Here is a 13178-nt window from a genome sequence, read left to right as displayed (position 1 = left end):
TCGCGAGGCGGGGTGACGTCACCGCGCCGCCGCGCCCCATTGGCTGCTCCGCCCCGCCCGCCGGTTGCCGAGGGAACCGTGCCTGCCATCCATCCCACGGCCGTGCTTGGGGCGGGCCTGGGCGCTATCGCGGCCCTCGAGAGGAGCCGCACGAGGCCGGGCGAAGCAAAGGGCTTCCTCCGCCGCCGCCGTGGGGAAGGCCCGGCGCCCCGCACAAAGATGGCTGTTGAGGAAGAGACAGCACCGCCTCCGCAGCCGCCCTTCACAAAGATGGCGGCAGGGCGGGGTGCGGGCTTTGCCCCACACAAAGATGGCGGCAGACGAGGGCACGGCAGCGGAGCTGACCAATGAGCAGGCGCGATGCTAGCAGTTTCCATGGAGACGGCCAACTGCAGGCGGGAATGGACGCTAGCGGTGTAGCACCGCCCGACGGGGCGGGGTGCCGGCAGGGGAGGTGGCCGCGCCGCCACCGCCCCTCGGCGGGACCCCGGTGGGGAGTGGAGGAGCGGAACGCGACGAGCGCGGAGCTAGGTGAGCTCGGGGCCGGGGCCGTTCTGCTCGCTGCTGCAGCAGCCGGGGGATGCCCGTGCGGCTCCGCGTGGAGCTGGAGCCCCGCGAGCCCTCCAACCCCTACAAGGGTGCTGCCGGCGCTGCCCGCTCGCGTTTCCCGGGCCCGCCACCCCCAGCAGCTCAGGTGGCTCCGCGCCCTACGGTGGGGCAGGCGGCAACCTGAGCCCGGCGGCTGCGGTTTCAGGGACAGGGCCGGGGGCCGGGGTCAGCGCTGTGCCCAGAGCCGTGCCTGAGGCTGCCCGCGCCTGTGGCTCTGTGCTGCTGCCCGCGCCCCGCCGCAGCCCGGATCTCTGCTTCGCAGCTTTTTGCCCAGCGCACCCGAGGCTGCTGCCATGACCCTCACCAAAGGCTCCTTCACCTACTCCAGCGGGGAGGAGTACCGCGGCGAGTGGAAGGAAGGTGAGCTGGGATGGGGTGGGGTGGCGTGGCACGGCTGACTCCAGGCTTGTGTGGCCCAGCGGCTGAGCCGTCCCTCTGCCCTGAACATCCTCACCCGGAGCTGTGCTGGGCAGGCCCTGGCATTTCTCCATCCATCGCTGCCTGCTTTTGCCCTTGCTAGGACGCAGGCACGGTATCGGCCAGCTGACGTTTGCCGATGGCACCGCCTACGTGGGGCACTTTGAGAATGGGCTCTTCCATGGTTGTGGCGTGCTCAGCTTTGCCGACGGCTCCAGGTGAGCACAGCACCCTCTGTGCTCAGCGCAGCCCAGATGGTCTGGTGTGAGCACCTGCTATGTATGCTCTCAGACTTCCTGTCCCTTGATGCCATTCTCTGTCTCACGCAGGTATGAGGGAGAGTTTGTGCAGGGTAAATTTAGTGGTGTTGGTGTCTTCACCCGCTATGACAACATGACCTTCGAGGGCGAGTTCAAAGGCGGTCGTGTGTATGGCTTTGGTGAGTGCCTGAAGATTCCTCTTGGCTTGGGGCATGCTGACACAGCAGCAGGATGGGCAGCCGGTGCTTTGTGCACAACAAAGCCTAGCACAGCCCCAGCTTAGCAAAGTCCTGCCCACCTCTGCCCCTGTTGTCCTCCCCTTTTGGTGTGTCCTGCTCCATCTGTCCATGCCTGGCCCCAGTGTCTGCTGCTCCTTACCCTGTGACTCCCATCCCTTCCCTCCCCAGGTCTCCTAACATTCCCTGATGGCTCCCATGGGGTTCCCCGCAACGAGGGCTTCTTCGAGAACAACAAGCTGCTGCGGCGGGAGAAGTGCCAGGCAGTGATCCAGAGGGCACAAACTGCCTCCAAGTCTGCTCACAACCTCACAGCGTGATGGCCCCCTGGCACCTGCATCTCCCTCCCGCTGCAGTGGGACTCCCCCTCATACTGGCTGGCCCAGGGCAGGGCCATGGCACTGCCACCCATTTCCTTGCCAGCTGCCCAACCTTGGCAGGACTGGGAGTCCTTCCACTGCATGGGGAAGACCTCCTTGCCAAACTGTGCTGGTGGGGCAAAGAGACCCCTGTGCCCTTCACCCAAGTGCCCCTGGGCGGCTCTGTGCTTACTGGGGCCACCGTGGTGCCTTCTCCCTCTGACTGCTGTCCTCCCCCCTCCACCAGGAGCCTCCACTCTAGCCCCAACCCCACCAAAGCAGCTGCCAGTGGGACTGAGGGATGGCATGGCTGGAACCAAGCAGAGGAGTAGGGGTTGGGGCTGGCTCCTGGCCCCATTGCCTAGGGTGCCTATGGCTGCAGGCAATGGGCAGCTGGCTGGACCATGTGCCTGCAGAGGGGTAGCTCTGGCCTGCTTCTCCAGCCCAGGTCCCCAGGCAATGTGGGCACCCCCATGGCCTGTGCCCTCAACACTGGGTCAGTGGCTGTGCCCACTGGGCAGGGTGACATGATTCCCCATGCTTTTGGGATCACAGAAAGAGCAATCAACTGTCTCTCTCATCACTGTGCCAACCCAGCCCATTTTGCTGCCTTGGGGACATCTTCACTGATGGGGACCAGGAGACACTTGGCCTGACCCATTCATGCTGTGTCCAGAAGGAGCTGGGTGAAGGCAGCAGTGATGATGAGAAAGAGCCAGGCTCAGACCAAACTGGGGCAAGGGACTGAGACAAAGTAGCATGAGGTGCCAGTCTGGTGCAGGGGGACTGGGCTGGGCGGGCAGGGAAAAGGGCATGACAAGGGTGCAGACAGGGTGCAAGCAGCTCCCCATCTTGCTCCACACTTGTATCCCTCATCTCTCCCCATGTGTACCTGCCTTCTGCCCCCAGCATGGTCCAGCTTACCAGGGCACGGGGTCCTAGCATCCCTCTAAGCCCAACTGTGCCCTCCCTGAAGGTTTTGCCCACACCGGTCCTGTGCCTTGCTGTGTCCCTGCCTTGTGCTGCTGCCTGTAAGGGCCTCAGCGGAGTAAACCATGTTGCCAAATGCCTGAGCTGTGTCCATCTTGCTGGGAAGCAGGAACCTGTGCCCCCAGGGTCAGGCAGAAGGCTGCTTGCACAGGCAAGAAAGCAGATGCAGAGGAGAGGCAGCAGGTTTATTCATAGTGCTCTGGAGGGTGGCTGGGTCAACGTGGGGCATCCAAACCCCAAGGGATGGTGGGAATCTGTAGTACCTCAAGCAGGTACCCACATGGATGGGGGGCTCCTGCCTGAGCCCAGAGTGGGTTTTCCAGGGGTCTGGCATGGACAGTTGTCATGGTTCCATGACAACAGTGCATGCCCAATCTGGGACACACTAAGGTGTTGGCTTTTTCCTCCACAAGCCCTGTCCAGCAGGAAGGAGTGAGATGGGTGTTTTCCTCCTGGCCACATACCACTGTCTCCAACACATCCTCAGCTCCTAGTGGTCCCCAGTTTGCAGGCACAGGAAGGAGCAGGAGCAGATGGTGCTGCCTGCACAGCAGGGATGGCTCAGGAGCTCACAACCACCCATTGGTGCTGAAGGTGCCTCTCAGCTCCTCTACCTGGGTTGGGCTTAGTGGTGCCAGGGGTGCACGGCAGGGACCACCGTAGTAGCCAAACAAGTCCATGGCCTTCTTCAGCCCTGGGATCCCAAACCGGCGAGTGACCTGCAGGAGACAGTGCAGCAATGCACTGCATTCACTGGGACAGGGCTGGGTCCCACAAATGGAGAATCCCTGATGGACAGCAGGAGCCAACCTGCAGTGTTACAGGGCCCCTGGGAAGAAGCAGCTCTTCCTCTATCACTGCCTATAAATATCCTGCCAGCCTCATGCTCAGTCAGGCAGGTGTCCTACACCAGGCACGCGCTGTTCCTGGCACAGAAGAGCTGGCATTTCCCACCTGCTTCTTCCAGCCTGGGCTCAGTTCCTGCAACTGTTCCGTCTCCCCAGCCCACCTGTGCTTCCCAAAAACACCCAGGGTCCTGCCTACTCACCACTGCATTGGGCTCAATGAGTCGCTGCTGCAGCTCACGGGCTTCCTGCCAGCGGCCCTGGCGGCACAGGTGCTCCAGCTGGCACAGAGGAGCCCCCAGGACGTTGGCGAGGGCACAGATCCCCCCAGAAGCACCTGGGGACATGTAGGTACGTCGGCAGTGAGCTCAGCGTGCAGCACCCAGTCCTTTGCCCCTTGCCTCCCTGCAGTGCTCTCATGCCTGCAATTTGTGCCCTTGGTAAAGCAGCAGCACATACCTACGGCATAGCTCGCCAGAAGGAAGCCAGCTGACCCTGACAGCACCTGGAAATCCTCCTGCTGTGTCTTGTGGACAATCAGCCCTATGCGAGTGATCTGGGGAGAGACACATGCCAGGGGGTGGGCATCATCCTGTCCCCCCCCAGGGTCTGCAACCCAGGGGTCCTGTGGAACCTCTGGGGTTCAGGGAAGGGCTGTGACACTGCGAGTGGGGCCAGCCCTGGATTTCCCCTCCCAGGAAAACCGTGCCTCACTCACATCCCCACCACTGTCCTTGATGCCGATGATGTTGGGGTGCTGAGCCAGGGTGAGCACAGCCTCCAGTGGCAGCTCCAGACCGGTGTTGGCAGGCACACTGTAGAGCACCACGGGGACCGGGGATGCCTCGGCCACCTGTGGGCAGCAGAGTCAAGCTGAGGGCAGGGTGGGGATGCATGGGTTGTGTCCTCCATCCTGCTGTCCCAGCTGGGTCTTCCTGTGGGCACCGGGCGCAGCTCACCTCAGTGTAATGCCGCACCAGCGCAGCGCTGCTCATGGCTCCCCGGTAGTAGCAGGGTGTCACGACCAGTGCAGCATCAGCCCCTGCCTCTGCCATGCTACCCGTCAGCTCGATGGTGGCCCGCGTGGCTGCAGAGGTGGCAGCGAAGTGAGGGACACCTCATGGGAACACGGCCCCTTTGTTCCCCAAGCTCACACTCACATTCGCAGCCTGAGCCTGCCAGCAGCAGGCGGTCCCTGGGCAAAGCACGGCGTACACGACTCACCAGCTCCAGGCGCTCACGGGGTGCCAGCAGGGGGAACTCCCCGCTGGAGCCCAGCACCACCAGCCCTGAAATGCAAGCATGGGGAGGGTATCCCTGTTGTCAGCAGCTTTTTCCTGCGGACCGTCTCCTCCCACCGTACATCCTGGGCAGTCAGAGACATCCTATGCTGCGGCATTCACAGTGTGGGTGCAGTCATGAGTATAGGGGCAAAGGGTAGGTGCACGAGCTTGCAGCTCTGCATGGATGCTCAGAGGCCAGGAGCACCTCTCCTGTGGAGACAGGCTGCCCAGAGGGCCTCTGGGTTCCCCATCCCTGGAGGCGTTCAAGGACAGGCTGGATGGGGTCCTGGGTGGCAGCAGCACTTACCTCGGAAGGGGATGCTGGCATAGTGACGTAGGTTCCCCTCCAGCTGGCCATAGTCCACTTCCTGCGTGGGCGAGAAGGGGGTGGTGAGGGGTGGGAAGATGCCCCTGAGGTTGAGCTTGGGCTGTGGCCCCGGAGGAGTGCTGAGCCCTCGGAGCAGGGCTGCCAGGGCTGGCCGGAGTGGTGAGGTGAGGCGGGAGCTGAACGCCATGCTGCCTGTGTCCTGCAGTCAGCCTCTGTCACCTGCCTAGCCAAGAGGGGTTAATGTTTGACAGGGCACGTGAGGGAGCTGCGGCCCCACTGGGCGGGAGACAAGGGGTGAGTGCTCTCCTCTTCTGGGATCCTGAAGGAGTTCAACACTCCTCAGGATGAGCCCCAGCTACTTCATCTGTGTGTTCCCTTTGTTTTCACATTCAGAGCTGGTATGCAGCACTTATAGGGCTAAGGAGGAGAATGGGCACTGCAGGGAGTCCCAGGGGTATAAGCAGGGTTCGTGTGCTCTAGGTGTTGTTGTAGGGTCTCCTGTAAAAAGGTGAGTGACAACATTTGTGGGCAGTGAGCACTGGACACGGTGCTCAGCAGAAGTGACACATCATTCAGGGTGGCTGCTGTGTCCTCTCCAGGTGACTCAAGCAATGAAAGAGAATCCACCACCCAGCCTGGACACCCAGGCTGCCTGGCAAGGGAATGGCTGCTGCTTCCCAGCTGACCCCAGTGCCAGCACAGCACAGCTCAGGGACATCCCTCATTGGAGTTTTTCTCCACAGGTGTGCCCAGGTGGGATTGCAAAGCACTGCACACAGTGCTGGGGTGTCTCACAACAAGGAGCCCTCCCACTAAACCACTCATGGTAGCCCCATGGTGTCACCACACCACTGTGTTAGGAGACAGAACACAATGACCCAGCTCCTGCTCCCATCAGCTCCCCTGGCACAGCCCCAGTGCACACCACTGGAGCCAAACTCTCCTCTTTGCTCGTTTTATTGACACGGATGAGTTTCAGCAGGATCTTGTTCCTTGGAGCCAAGCCCAGTGCTGGTCCCTGCCCAATGCCATCATGCTGGGACCTCAGTCTCTTCTTGTGGCTGTTCCTTGGTCTCCAGTGCCTGGCGTGTGTCTACCTGCCACTGCTGCACCAGGTCCGTCGGAGTCTTACCAGCCTGTGAAAGGGGACAGAGGTTGAGATCAGGGTGGCAGACAATAGCATAAGCACATTTCACACCACTCACCAAGTTCCTGGCCATCATGTCAGCCCCATGCAGGATCAGCATTTTAATGATCTTGTAGCGGCTGAGCCGTGTGGCATCGTGCAGTGCTGTGTCACCTTCCTGCAAGAGATGCAGCCTGGCTCTGTGCACCGCATCCCCAAGAGGACACGGGGACAGCGAGCACCTGGATGTTGCACTCACCCTGTCTGGGGAGTTGATGTCCACCCCACAGTGGATGAGGTGCTCCACAATATCGAGGTGTCCAGTGCGGGTGGCCACATGGAGGGGGGTGCTGAGCAGCTGGGTGGGAGGAGCACACGCCAGAATGGATCAGAACCCTTTCCCCACTAACACAGCATATGGACAGCCCTGTTTCCATACGGCCTGCCCGTGCTCCTAATGTTTCCCCATGCCCAGCCTCACCTTGTCCTTCATGTTGAGGTCTGCCCCCCGATCCTGCAGCAGCTTCACGGCGTCCAGGTTCCCCCCCCGGCAGGCCCAGTGCACGGCGGTGCTGTCCAGCTGGGCACACAGAGCTGCGTCTCAGCAGCGCCACCACCCAGCCAATCCCCAGGCCGCGCTGGCACAGCTTCACTCGTGGTCGCTACTGGGCTGGGGACAGCCCAGCTCTGCTTAGGGGCCCCCCACTCTATTTTATGCCCAGTGGCTCAGGTGTAGGAAGGGACTCAGCCTCACCCGGTCCCTGAAGTCGACAGTGGCCCCACTGTCCAGCAGCTTCTGCAGGATGTCCATGTGTCCCTCCAGCGAGGAGCGGTGAAGGGCCGTACGGTGGAACTGGAGGGGCCGAGGTATGATCTTGGTAGCTGGCTCTAATGCCCTGGCCCAGAGCAGCCTCATCCCAGGGGCACCGCACTACCTCATCACACGTGTCTGGGGGGCCACCATCCTCCAGGAACTTCTCAATGACGCGGATCTTGCCCTGCACGGCGGCTCGCAGGAAGTCCTCTGGCTCCACGGGACCCTCCTGGGGCAGGACGGGGCAGGGCTGGGGCACGGGGACAGCAGGGGCTCCGTGCCCTGCTTCTCCAGGAGGGATCCCCAGCTGCTGCAGCCCCCTTCCCGCACCCTGCACATACAATCTCCTGGGGCTCTGGCGGTGGGGTGGGCTCTGGGGTGGCTGCCCGCTCCTCCCGGCGCTTGCGGCGCTGCTTGCGAAGCTCTATGAGCCGCTGAATGCTCCCCACGTCAATGATCTCCCGCCGCAGGTCCACTGAGCTTCTCCGCACCCTCTCCTGGCCCTGTGGGGACATGCAGCACGTTGTTGGTCCCCGGCTGGGAGCCCTGCTGCATCCCACTCCCCTGTACAGCCCTCACCTTGATAGCCTCAATGCCGCGGTTCCGGGGGCCTTGGCGTTTCTCCTCCTCCAGCTCTGGTGTGCTCATCCGCTCCACGGCCAGTGGCTCGTGTGGGCCATCGCCTTTCAGCCTCTGTGGAGACATGGGGGGGCTGCAGAGCTCTAGGTGGGCATCAAGCAGCCCAGCATCCAGCCCCGGGCACTGCTCATGTCTTCAGGATGCCTGGCAGCCCCTGGGCTCACACTTGCTCACCTGCTCTGCTCAATAGCCAGCTGTCAGAGTGTCTCCAGCTGGGAATTCAATACCTGCAGTAGCCCTCAGCCTTCTGGCTGAATGTGCCATTATGCCAGGATCCCCAAGGATAGTCAAGAACCCACCTTCTCTTCCTCTTCTTCCTCTGCCAGCTTCTGGTCAATGAGCTCCTTTGCTTTTTCTACATCCAGCTCCGTGATCTGTTCCACCTCCAACTCCTTGCCTTTTTCCTCGTCCAGTTCCATGTCTGCCTGGTGTTCAGCCCCACTGGGGTGCCCTCGCAAGATAGAGCCTCTTCTCCTCACTGCAGGCACAGAGTTCCTGGCCCCAGCAGCTCCGCTGGCGGTGAGGCTTTATGCCTCCAGCCCCTCCGTCCCACTGCCTAAGGGCACCAACAGCTGTGCCTGCTCCACATGACTGGGGCAGCTTTGCCATGAGCTCACCCTGCTGCTTTCTGGTGCCTCTGGCTCATGTCCTGCATGCTCTTAAAATAACCTGTGCCCCCTCCCCACCTAGATGCCTGGGACCCCTGTACTGGGCACAGGGACCTGGGGCATGCAGGGCTTGTAGAGCTGGTCCAAAGCCTAGATGGAGCAGTGCCAGGATATGTAGTAGCCCTGTAGTTCCTGAATACATGCCACCCACCCTGGGCAGTCAGGATGCTCATGATGGCTCCATGCTGCTTTGGAGGATGACCTCAGGTCCGGAGCATCCAGAACAGCCCCATGGCCACCTGGTCTCCTTACTGCATGCACACAGGCATCAGGGCCGGCAGACAGAGACTGCAGCTGTTCCCAGTGCCAGGAACATTGCTCAGCCACTCCAAGCTTTGCTTTCCCTATTTGTAAGATGAGGGCAGCGCACCTCGTGCCGGGACAGTTAATGCGCTGGGCACCAGCCCCTGGGATCAAAGAGGAGGGACAGATGAGGACACATCACACTCCTGGGCACGTGTAGGACCCAGGGCCATGCTTGGGTATCCCATGAGTGCCACAGAGATGGGAGGGAGAGGGGTGTACAGGGGTGACACACAGGGCTGTAAAAGGGGAACAGAGCTCAGACCACTGGCATCCCCCGTGCCCAGCTGTCCCTGCCAGGTGATTCTGGAACGGATGTCAGATGGGCACATGGGCCAGGGGACAGTCCCCGGTAAGTCCCAGAAAGGAGGAAGGATGAAAAGGCTTTATTGATAAATACACAGACTATGTACAGAGGGGAGACATCTCTGCCCGGTACTGCAGCCCCTGGGCCAGAGGCAGCAGGAGCTCGGATGGCAGGTCACAGCCTCTCCCCAAGGGGCAGCCCCACGGCAGGGCCCCCCGGCACACATTTGGTCTCGCACCTTCCACAGCAAATGAACCCACGTCTCCAGCCCACAGCCCTGGGGAGGGGACCCGACGAACCCAGCAGAGCTGGGACACGGCATGGGACATCCCCAAGGTGCCACCGGGCCTCGATGCAGGAAGGGGACTCCCCGCTCCCCACCGGAGCTCAGTTCCTAGGTGGCAGTGGCTGGTTGACGATGACTTGCACCACAAAATCCTTCTGGATCTTGGTCTCCTGCAGCCGCGTGCGGTCAGTGAGCAGCTTGCCAGAGAAGAACCATCGCTGCCAGGCCAGGTCGATGCCCTCCTGCGCCTGCAGCTGCTTCTTCAGCTGCCCGATGGTGTCGGCCATGCTGGCGCTGAGCCGCAGGTCCTTGCCGGTGGACAGGCGCACCTTGAGGGCGAACTCGCGCCGGGCACTGGGGAGCGGCTCGGCCGGCTCAGCCGCCTCCTCCTCACCCCGCTCCAGGATCAGGTTGACGGGCGGCGCCAGGCAGTACACAGGCAGCTGGTAGCGGTTGCCCAGTTCGTCGTAGCACTCCGTCAGCGACCCTGTGGACAGTGGGGTGAGCGATGGAGTCTTGCAAGGCACCCCCAAATGGGGACCCCCACTCCTGCATCCCCCCCGCCACAACCCCTCACCGTGGGGCAGGGTGATGCTGGCTCCGTCCAAGATGGCCTGGGCCAGGCTGTGGTCGTTGGCCTCCACGGCGTAGGCTGCAGCCTTCAGGGCATCCCAGATCTCCTTCCGGCCCTCGAAGGCAGGTGCTGTGTCCCAGAACTCGTCCCGCTTGCTGCGCAGCTGCCCGTCCGTCATGGGGTAGTCACTCTTCCACTTGGGACGCTCCTTCTTCAGGGGCTCATTGCGGCCTGGGGAGGCAGAGGGAGGCTCAAACTGGGGTCTCCCATTTCCCAGTACAGCAAAGGGACCCACGGGCTATCAGGGTTACCCCACACCATGCACAGCGGTGTCCAAGGGACAGATCCCAACACAGCCATGGGAAATGCAGTAGCATTCCAGTGGGGTGCAGGGGGTTCCCTCCTGTGCTATGGAAACGGGGAGTCTGGGACAGCCTGGGGTGGCTGCAGGGCCCGGAGCCTTTGAGGCACAGCAGTATTTATAGCTTGGGGAATTAGCCAGGAAATAAGTCGGTGTGGCAGAGAGGGAAAGGGATTATAGGGGCTGAGCTACAGCCCCAGCAAGGAGGGGGCATGACTTCTTCCTTTGCCCACTCCAGGGCAATGCTGTGGGAGGTAGCAGCACTGTACCACACTGAGCCCTGCCAACTCTGCAGCAGCCCCACAGCTCTGTGAGCAGCCTCCTGCATGGCAACTGCAGCTGGATGCCATGCCACATAGCAGAGAAAGCTTGTCCCTAGGCTGGCAGCACCATGCTGTGGCAGGGGACACCTGTGTGACCAAGCTGTGAAACACCAGCCCCATGGGAATGGCCCCGTGCCACCAGTCTCACAGCAGGCCGGAAGCGTGGGGTAGGAAGGAGCTGTTGTCACTCCCAGCTGGGCTGGGGACAAAGAGTGTCAACATCTCCTTCCTGTCACTGCTTTCTGTGGGGCAGCCAGCCTGCACCGTGCCTGCAGGGGCACAGAATGAGTGGAGTGTGACAGGGCAGGAAGGATGCTGAGTGCTACCAGGACCTGCTGGACAGGGGGATGCCACCTGCCTGCTTGTGCAACCACCACTCGAGACAGCCACTGCTGCCAGCTCCAGGCTGTCACATCCTCCAGAAGGCTTTTCCTGGGGTTGGATGTGACACATGGCCCACGGCACAGAACGTAGCCACCCTGAGAACTGGGAACTGAGCACCCAAGCAGGGTCGGGCAGGCAGCATCCTGCCTGCACCACGTCCTCAAGCAGTGAGGGCAGCTGGCTGCAGCCAGCACTGCCAATTCAGCAGTCACGGTGCTGGGCAGGAGGGATTTGCAGTGTGGCAGAGCAAAGCAAGGTCAGAGACAGCACCTGCCCTGGGCACAGTGGACACCACCAGCCTGAAGGATGCAGTGAGGATCACAGAGGAGGGAGCCACCAGCATCACAGCAGCAGCAAGTGGGCCACCACACCATCTTTGGGCCACCAGAGATAGTGGCTGGGGGAATGTCCCCGTCTCAGTGAGAGCAGGACATTCTCTCTGCAGCATCAGCCAGACAAGGGCACATGGGGATTAGCAGGTGCTGGAGGTCTCCTGTCCCACAGCTTCATCCTGCTGCTGTCACCTTCATTGCCTGAGAGGTGGCTGCGCTTGTGGCCCCATGCGGCAGCTGGGAGCAGGCACAGGATGGCACAGCAGATAGCACTGCCAGGAAAGGAGGTCCCTCAGAGTTAGGGATGGACTCAGCCAGACAGCATGGCTCCCAGCCATCACCATGCCCCAGTTCCACTTCCAGGAAAGGGAAGAGGGCTGCAAGGAAGAGGGATCCAGGGGCTGCAGACAGGCATCCAAGTGGGCAGCGTGGCAGGGAACCCACTCTGTAGGAGCAGGGACAGGCTGTGGCCCCACTGCCACTGGCAGCCCTGCCCAGGTAGGCAGGAGCTAAGCCTCTTCTATTTATTGCTGCCACCCAGCCTGGACCCAGTCTCTAATCACCTTGTGTTGCTCTATTCCCGGCCCGTTGTGCAACTCCATGCCCTCAGGGGGCATGGGGGGTTAGGATGTGCCCAGCTGTGCTCTCACTCAAGCCAATGGGACCTGCAGGCAGCCTGCCCAACATGGCTTACCTGCTCCTGCACAGCTCAGCTCATAGCAAGGTTGCTTCCAGATAGACAGTTTCCAGCACTCTGGACCCCACAGGGTCACCCCCTGTCCCTGAATGTCCCTGAACATTACCTAGGAGCTGTAGCAGTTCAGAGCCCACAGCCTCAGGTCGCACTCCTAGAGAAAGGAGTGTCAGAGGGGACACAGGGACAGCGAGTAGCACAGGGCACCCGGATCCAAGCCCTCCTCCCAGGAGCATCCTGCAGCGCTGCCTGTTCCGTGCCAGTCAGTACTCACAGACTTCCTCACCAGCAGTGGACACTGTCCTGTGGGAAAACTTGTCCCGCGAGAGACCCAGGCTGTGGGGTCCCCGCTCACGGTGCTTCCTGCTCCTCCCCGTGTGGGTGCAGCGGGCAGGGTGTGACTCACCGTGCCGCCTGCCCGGCGCTTGGCGGGGCCCACTGGGGAACACTGGGGCGCAACGGGGCGAATTACAACAGAGGCAGCGCTGCCCCCGCCTTGACCGGTCCAAGAGTGCCGTGGTGGGGACGCATCAGGGACAACATAGGGACACGCTGGGGACACGAAGGGCTGGCGAAGCACGACGAGCGAATTCCGGCACAGGTATCCGTGGCACTCCGGTGTCGCGCCGGAGATGCGCGCAGCTCGCCCCAGGAGCCCGGCACGGCGCAGCCCCGACGGGGCGCACGGAGAAGGAGTGGGGAAATCCCCAGCAAAGCAGAGAGGCGGTGCGCCCCGGGGCTGACCCGGGAACCGTGAGGCAGCGGAGCACGGCGGCGGCTGAGCGCCGCTGAGGAGAGAACACCTCCCGGTGCTGGGCGGACAGCTCCCCGTCAGGACACGCCGCCACCGGACACCCCACGACCCCCGGTGCCCCTCACCTGCTCTCTTGCGGGGACTCCCGGCGGAGGGCCGCTCCCGGCGCTGCCGCCCCACGCAGCCGCCCATGGCGGGGGCTCACCGTCGGCGGCGGCGGCGCGGGCGGCTCGGCATGGGGCCGGCCCGGCTCCACGCCGCACTCGACCGCGGGGCCCAGCGTCTT

The 13178-nt window shown here is 62.3% G+C and overlaps 4 protein-coding genes across 4 annotated transcripts; 1 reads left to right on the top strand and 3 right to left on the bottom strand.

Annotated features, from left to right (window-relative positions):
- The first annotated feature begins 402 nt into the window (after window positions 1–402).
- MORN4 (MORN repeat containing 4) lies at window positions 403–2951 on the top strand. The gene is made up of 5 exons (XM_052676836.1): window positions 403–531; window positions 872–969; window positions 1130–1244; window positions 1356–1465; window positions 1694–2951. Exons 2-5 carry the CDS (start codon window positions 903–905, stop codon window positions 1840–1842), a joined length of 441 nt encoding a protein of 146 aa, XP_052532796.1. The 5' UTR covers window positions 403–531; window positions 872–902; the 3' UTR covers window positions 1843–2951.
- Window positions 2952–3236: 285 nt separating this feature from the next.
- On the bottom strand, window positions 3237–5563 carry HOGA1 (4-hydroxy-2-oxoglutarate aldolase 1). The gene is made up of 7 exons (XM_052676834.1): window positions 5307–5563; window positions 4877–5005; window positions 4676–4803; window positions 4435–4569; window positions 4176–4272; window positions 3920–4053; window positions 3237–3590 (listed from the first exon to the last, which is right to left on the bottom strand). Exons 1-7 carry the CDS (start codon window positions 5512–5514, stop codon window positions 3441–3443), a joined length of 981 nt encoding a protein of 326 aa, XP_052532794.1. The 5' UTR covers window positions 5515–5563; the 3' UTR covers window positions 3237–3440.
- Window positions 5564–5686: 123 nt separating this feature from the next.
- Window positions 5687–9141, bottom strand: ANKRD2 (ankyrin repeat domain 2). The gene is made up of 9 exons (XM_052676833.1): window positions 8206–9141; window positions 7847–7960; window positions 7609–7770; window positions 7389–7496; window positions 7208–7306; window positions 6935–7033; window positions 6713–6811; window positions 6533–6631; window positions 5687–6463 (listed from the first exon to the last, which is right to left on the bottom strand). The coding sequence occupies exons 1-9, from the start codon at window positions 8323–8325 to the stop codon at window positions 6359–6361; spliced, it is 1005 nt and encodes a 334-aa protein (XP_052532793.1). The 5' UTR covers window positions 8326–9141; the 3' UTR covers window positions 5687–6358.
- A 106-nt stretch (window positions 9142–9247) lies between these two features.
- Window positions 9248–13140, bottom strand: UBTD1 (ubiquitin domain containing 1). Its single transcript, XM_052676835.1, has 3 exons — window positions 13018–13140; window positions 10048–10275; window positions 9248–9957 (listed from the first exon to the last, which is right to left on the bottom strand). Exons 1-3 carry the CDS (start codon window positions 13082–13084, stop codon window positions 9572–9574), a joined length of 681 nt encoding a protein of 226 aa, XP_052532795.1. The 5' UTR covers window positions 13085–13140; the 3' UTR covers window positions 9248–9571.
- Between the last annotated feature and the right edge of the window lie 38 nt (window positions 13141–13178).

The sequence above is a fragment of the Tympanuchus pallidicinctus genome, unplaced genomic scaffold, assembly GCF_026119805.1.
Source record: "Tympanuchus pallidicinctus isolate F22 unplaced genomic scaffold, pur_lepc_1.0 scaffold16, whole genome shotgun sequence".
NCBI classification, from domain to species: Eukaryota; Metazoa; Chordata; class Aves; order Galliformes; family Phasianidae; genus Tympanuchus; species Tympanuchus pallidicinctus.
This window is presented reverse-complemented; position numbering and strand designations above follow the sequence as displayed.

Excerpts from the sequence above, each read along its gene's own strand:
- MORN4 (XM_052676836.1), top strand. The coding sequence starts at position 903 with ATGACCCTCACCAAAGGCTCCTTCACCTACTCCAGCGGGGAGGAGTAC. Across the intron at positions 970-1,129 it reads CCGCGGCGAGTGGAAGGAAG|GACGCAGGCACGGTATCGGC; the intron begins GTGAGCTGGGAT and ends TGCCCTTGCTAG. Across the intron at positions 1,245-1,355 it reads AGCTTTGCCGACGGCTCCAG|GTATGAGGGAGAGTTTGTGC; the intron begins GTGAGCACAGCA and ends TGTCTCACGCAG.
- HOGA1 (XM_052676834.1), bottom strand. The coding sequence starts at position 5,514 with ATGGCGTTCAGCTCCCGCCTCACCTCACCACTCCGGCCAGCCCTGGCA. Across the intron at positions 5,006-5,306 it reads TGCCAGCATCCCCTTCCGAG|GGCTGGTGGTGCTGGGCTCC; the intron begins GTAAGTGCTGCT and ends CTTGCATTTCAG. Across the intron at positions 3,591-3,919 it reads TCATTGAGCCCAATGCAGTG|GTCACTCGCCGGTTTGGGAT; the intron begins GTGAGTAGGCAG and ends TGTCTCCTGCAG.
- ANKRD2 (XM_052676833.1), bottom strand. The coding sequence starts at position 8,325 with ATGGAACTGGACGAGGAAAAAGGCAAGGAGTTGGAGGTGGAACAGATC. Across the intron at positions 7,307-7,388 it reads CCCCAGACACGTGTGATGAG|TTCCACCGTACGGCCCTTCA; the intron begins GTAGTGCGGTGC and ends CGGCCCCTCCAG. Across the intron at positions 6,632-6,712 it reads ACATCAACTCCCCAGACAGG|GAAGGTGACACAGCACTGCA; the intron begins GTGAGTGCAACA and ends CATCTCTTGCAG.
- UBTD1 (XM_052676835.1), bottom strand. The coding sequence starts at position 13,084 with ATGGGCGGCTGCGTGGGGCGGCAGCGCCGGGAGCGGCCCTCCGCCGGG. Across the intron at positions 10,276-13,017 it reads GAGTCCCCGCAAGAGAGCAG|GCCGCAATGAGCCCCTGAAG; the intron begins GTGAGGGGCACC and ends CTGCCTCCCCAG. Across the intron at positions 9,958-10,047 it reads CAGCATCACCCTGCCCCACG|GGTCGCTGACGGAGTGCTAC; the intron begins GTGAGGGGTTGT and ends CACTGTCCACAG.